The 6,301-nt window shown below is 39.0% G+C and overlaps 1 protein-coding gene across 1 annotated transcript in view; it reads right to left on the bottom strand.

Moving 5' to 3' along the window:
- Positions 1–3,515: 3,515 nt before the first annotated feature.
- LOC134633077 (protoheme IX farnesyltransferase, mitochondrial) overlaps positions 3,516–6,301 on the bottom strand; it is a 34,996-nt gene continuing 32,210 nt past the window's right edge. Inside the window, exon 7 of the mRNA XM_063481937.1 lies at positions 3,516–4,575. Coding sequence (XP_063338007.1) covers positions 4,142–4,575 — 434 coding nt within the window. The 3' untranslated portion in view covers positions 3,516–4,141. The remainder of the gene's footprint in view (positions 4,576–6,301) is intronic.

Raw genomic sequence — 6,301 nt, 5'->3', positions numbered from 1 at the left:
CAAGGCTTATGTTGACACAAGCGGGCCAATCAGGTGGGAGCATGGGCGAGTCCGGCCGTGGGATCCTGGGTATGGAAATGAGGCGTGTGTGCGGGACTCTGCTGAGAGTTTGGAAAACTTTCACACCGGGCAAAGAGTTCAATTAGCTGAAGTTTTAAATGTTTCACTCAAGTTAACAGAACATCGTTCACACAGTTTTTTTTCATCTATTTTCAAAATGTTTTTTTTTCAACTACAATTTCCAAAGCTAATGTTGTCAGAAATATGAAAAAAGGTGGTGAAAAAATGTCTATAGGCTACATAAACAATGCAAAATAATCTCAGTTCACAAACTACATAATTTGAATGACACTGACTGTGAGTGAATGCGAAGAAATGAGGAGGGCACAGTGCTGGCGGTTAGAACTGGAAACAGGAAGCGTTACTTCATTATTTAGTTGACATTTTGTACATATTATCAAAATTACAATTTATCCCCCCCATAAAGAGCAATAGAACCTATTAACAATGACATACTAAATAATAATAACAATAATAATAATAACAATAATAATAATAATAACAATAATAATAATAATAATAGTTAGCCTATAATTCCCAGGTATTTTAATTTCCTTTGTATTAAACGTGCGTCTAACTGGATTTTTTTCGCGCATTACAATAACTTTTCTTAGTTCTCCAACTTAGTTTTGCAATTTTTTTCAGTACTCAGCACGCTAATTAACGATGCAAAGCAGGAAACAATACTTCGATAATCCAACATGATGGAGGCAGTGCTCTCCGGGGCTTTGTTATTCTAATATCCTGCTTCTGACAAAAGCTTGAGAAGCAGAAAATCACGATTTTAATCTGCATTTATTAATCTTTTTTTCGTGTGTTTATTTTATTTTACTTTTAAAGAAAGTATGCCATGAAGGTGTCTTTATTAATTTATTCATGAAAAAAAGTATCCCTCGCATTAATGTAGGCAAACTTTTAAAATATAGTTTGTTTGGAGAGGTTTTTTGGTCATAGTTCAGCCATCTTCCAAACCCAGGCATGCTTTTTATTTTTTTTATTTATTTTTTATTATGATTTTTTTTTCTATCTGAGAACTTCCAAAGCTCAGCAAACTCAGAAAATAAAACGCATCGAGTATCGGAAACATGCATTAAATTTTCATTTTAGAGAAAAAGAGAGGAGAACAGGGACACCGAGTGCTTTTCGATTGGAGATGACTCAAAACAGATCGGTAATTTAAACCTCGCGGTATTTTAGCCCCTTTTATGAATCAGCCAACCCACTGATAAACTATTGTGGGGGGTTTTAATGATTTGTGCAGCCTTCTTTTTCATGCGTGTTATTACACATGAACAAGCACGATTCATTTCCCCCCTTAAAGTTTTGACTGCAAGAGTCAAAGCCACGTCGCAACAACGGCCTGAATTGTTATAAGAACAGAAGATAATCTAATCATCCCGAGCCCGCAACGTCACGCATAAACAGAGCATTTCTAAGAACAGATCTACTTTTTTAAAAAAAATATATATATATGAGTAATTTTCCTGGTGGAAAAAAATATGGCATTGCAGTAAAGGGACCTGTTGCTTGTGTTGATGCTCCACGGCGAGTTTATCGTAGCCTACTGAATATTTTCTCCCCATGGCATCAGAGTCACTTTTTACTCTAATAGCATATTCCTGCGGGGACTTTTTGGATGTAGTTTTACTGCGCTGGATGTATAGTTTCACTCTAAATATTTCTTTAGGATTAATGCAGCTATTTGGATTCTGTTTTGCAACAACCAACCTTTGAAAAGAGGCCAGAGGTCATCCTTCAAACTGAGATTTCTGCGCTTGGTTTGAAGAGTCCTGGAATCCGAGCTGTTGTACAGCGTTTCCCTCCTCCTCTGATCCGAGTCTCAGTCTGGATATGAAAGCTTTCTGCACCGGGCTGGACTGCAGATTGCTGCTCAGGGAGTCTCCCCTGTTTACAGATGCATATTTCGCTCTTCACTTTGTTGACTCTGGCATGAAAGCTCCCACTCGCGCTGAACTGGCAAATCACATGAATGATTTAATGGCTGATATCAGCAATGGGGAAGAAGAGAGACCTCCATGTTTTTATGCATGGAGAGGAGTGAAATAAGGGAGAAGAGTACTCATAAAATATTGTTGACTTATAAAATAATAATAGACACAGCCTTTTTGAAGTTTTTCTTCATTCTACATTTGAGTAAATGTGATAAATCTAAAGTTTAAAATGCCTGGTAACATAGGAGTCAGCTTTTATGTACTCTATTATGTAATATAGGAGTCAGCTTTTATGTAAAGTATTATTACTAACAGGAGCTTGTGGTGTTCTTGGAAATCAAATACTTAAAGAGCTGCTCTAGCTTCGCTTTAGACATCTTAATTCTCCTGCTTTGAAAAGTCTTTTCTTTTTTTATGTCTACTGTAAGTTTTACCACAATAAAGTCTGCTTAAAACCACCCTCCATTAAAGCTACAGCAATTAAACCCTACAGAACTTACATTATTGGATACAATCGAATATTTGAAATTATATTTAAGGTGACACACAGGAATGAAAAAAAAAAAAAGTCAGGCACATATATAATTTTGCTGAGAAAATGTTAAAAAACCAATAAAGTTCCAGAAAGTTAAGGAGAAAGTTAACGAGATGAAGTCTTTTAAAATCTAGCTAGTAGGTTTATTTTAATTTTCTGCAATTTTAAATAGCTTCTATACATTTCCTCCTGAGAATGAACTTTCCCTAGATTTTCAGTGGTAATTACTATGAATAATTACTAAACATTTTTCTTTTCTTTTACCTTATATCTGAAGAGAAACTCAAAAACTGTTCTTGGATAAACGGCTGGACATAATAACACAAAAAGCAATTAAGACTTCAACTATATTGCCTGATGGTACAAGGCGAGGTTCACCACTCGAGCTCTATAAGAACACGTGTAAACCACAACAGGCCATCACTTTGAGCCGTGAGGTTTGGTAAAGACATTCAATCTCCACACAGGTTGTGTGCCCCCGCACCCCACCCCAACTGTAGCAGCTGGCTCAATCGCTCTCCTTCAGCCCTCTGATATGAAACTCTGTATCCGGTCAGACGCTTTACGAGGATGTCGAGCCGTTTCAGGTCTCTCGGCCACAGCTAAATCCTACAGCCCCCTTTTATGGCAGGAGGATGGCAGCGAGGGGAAGGGGGCACTTGTTTCACCGACTGCGGTGATGGAAATGTAACCAAATACCAAAACTAGGGGTAAAAGGCGGAAGGGGAGCACATGCTGACTGACAGGTGCAGAGGTGGTCTGCTAAATGGAGCTCATTGGAGGGATTGCGATTTGTTCTGAAAGTGAGCATACCCACTAAGGCTTTAATTGAAACCTAAATCCATACATCATGGAGGCAGCAACACCTAACGAGGTGTGCTAGCAGTTCGTGTGTGTTCTTTAAATATGTACAGAGAAACCAACTGCATGCACAGTTATTAACACACAGTAAATGATGACACAAAAGATAGAATCACGATCATGACTATTTATTGTCAGAGAGCATTTGCCCTTGTTCCTTACAGGGGTGAAAGCATTCCCTTTGTTTTGGTGCAGGCAAACCATGTGGAATTAAAGCATCGTGTTAACGAATCGAGACCCATCAGTGTAAAAGCAAAACGCAACAAGGCCTATTAACCGTCAAGTATCAGGGATCAAGTGAAAGTCGAGCAACAGTCGACATAACTGCTATGCTGCAGCTGCCGGATAAACTTTGATTCGTCCTGTTTTTATACACACTGACTGAGAATAAAACATTTCGTTTGATGATTTGATTTTTGCATTTGTACAATGCATTGCAATTGATACTCTGCAGTATGTCAACATCAGTCATGTAAAAGAGAGATCAACTAGTGGGCCCCGTTATAAATAAATACAGAATATATATATACAGTACACACACATTCAAATGATTACAACCTGATGTAATAATTCAGTGTGTTTTCTGTAATTCAGCTACCGCTTCCAGCTCATGTCCTGATATGAAGTCAGCACCGATCACATTCCTGTCCAACTGAAGTAAGACACTAAAGGAGTATTGTGGTTAAAATGAGGGTCCCACAGCTGTCTTTGATGCCATGGGTTATCTATGAAATTAGCTGGCTGGAAATGTGAGGGGTAAAGAGGCCCGAGGTAGAGCGGCGCCCTCCTGATTACTGCTATACTTTTTACAAGTGAGTACCAGCAGCAGCAGCATGGGCAGGTGCCAGAGGCTGCAAAAGAACAGCTTTCGGGCGCTGCTGCGGTCTCCCTTGTGGTAGAACCGGAAGGCCAGGTAGCTGATGTACAGGTTGATGGGTAAGGAGATGATGGGGAAGGTCCAGGTGGTGACATCCAGCACGGGCGCTAAGGTTGACAGACCGATCAGACCGAGGCTGTGCCGTAGGGCCACACGCTTGCACATGGCAGGGTGGGTGACGGACATCATTCGATAGCCACCACGGGAGTAGTCTTCCCTCAAGTTCCAGCTGAGGGCGTTGAAGTGGGGAAACTGCCAGCTGTACAGGAAACCACCCAGCAACAAAGCACCTAGACGGAGTGATGGGGGGGTGAGAGAGAGACATAAATGTTTAACTGATGCGGTGCTTATTTAATTCACACTCAGATTACTCAATTGTGGTCAAGGTGTAAAATAAAACCACATATTTTTAATCTTAAAAAAGCGATAAGAGACAGTACTTCCATGCACTTTATTAGGTACACCTACATGTACTTCCAAAACACCGGGTGCTACTCCTGTCAGCTAAGAACCGGAAACTGAGACTACAGTTCAAACAGGCTCATCAAAACTTGACATCAGAAGACCGGAAAATGTTGCCTGGTCTGATGAGTCCCAATTACTGTTGTGACATTTAGATGATTGGGTCACAATTTGGAATGAAACCATAAATCCACCCTTATTTCAGCTAGACTGGTGGTGGTGGTGTCATGGTGTGGGGATATTTGCTTCTCACACTTTGAACCGCTTTACTACTAAGTGAGAACAGTTTAAATGCTATGGCCTACCTTAGTATTATTGCTGAGCATATCTAAAGGCCTAAAAGCAAAAATGGGTCCAAGCCAGTACTGTATTACTTTTTAATGGCTTTTGCTTAAAATATATAAATAAATAAATACAATTCTCATTTACAAGAAAACAAACATTCAGGTCTACTTCTAAAATAGAAACGAAGCGAACGGTTAATAAAAGAGGACAAAAGTAAAATAAGTGGTTTCTTTTTCTGCTTAGAGGCAGCTTTTCTCATAAGTATTATTCCATTTCGTCGTAATTAGTGAGTCAAACCAGAAGAAGCACACAAACTGACAGGAAGGGAAAATACTTGATCTAATTCCCTCGCCACAAGACTTTGTTTAAGTGGCAGTGGCTTGTATTTTACATCCTGCAAAAGTGTTTAAAAAAATTTAAAAAACCATAAAAAACAGACCTGTGGGTCTTTGTGCTTTCTCAGCACAAAACACAGCACAATACATGTTTACTAAATTCTCTCTATGATGTTAAGTCCCGTAATAAAAGAGAGCAACACACCTTTGGTATGACTATGAACGGAAATGAGTGCACTTTACTTTGAGAGGTCACGTAACCACTTAAATAACTCTGGCCTATTTATTACTTCATGATGAATAACTTCAAACTAAAAGTAAAAACAGAAAAAAACCTCAATAAGTAGGACAAATGTGAAGACGAACATTTCTAAGACAACAGAGCAGCAGCATAACGCCATATCTCACACAGATGTCATAACCGAACACTTGATGTGTCACCAAACATGCTGAATAACCTGCCTCAGGTTCCATCTTTCCAACATCTTCATTTAATACCAAATTCATTTGACACTTTGCATTTAAACTCCACACGAACAAAAGCACTAATAATGCTACAGGGGCCCTGGGCATTATGTAAATCGAGCTTTATGTGCTTTAAAATCAGGCCCGGCCTCACACTAAAATAAGTTAGCACAAGAGCACAGCCACATGATCAAATTACCTACTGCAACAAATAATTATTTTCATCAAGATTTATGTAGTTCATGTAATGTTATTAGTATTATGAAGGAAAGCTCAAATCTGTTGTTTTGGGGCATTCTGGTTTAAAGCTGAAATGGATGTAAGTGAAACTATAATTTTGTCATGACTAAAAAACTTAGAAGACGGCAGTCCAGGAAGCCATGTCTGTGTACTGTATATGCAGCCTTTTTTCCTACAGACTGGCTGAAGACACGAAACAGTACGCGCCTTTAGTTTGGAATAACATGCT

This window comes from Pelmatolapia mariae, linkage group LG8 (genome assembly GCF_036321145.2).
Source record: "Pelmatolapia mariae isolate MD_Pm_ZW linkage group LG8, Pm_UMD_F_2, whole genome shotgun sequence".
Lineage (NCBI taxonomy): Eukaryota > Metazoa > Chordata > Actinopteri > Cichliformes > Cichlidae > Pelmatolapia > Pelmatolapia mariae.
The sequence above is the reverse complement of the archived record's forward strand: the minus strand, read 5'-3'. Positions and strand labels throughout refer to the sequence as shown.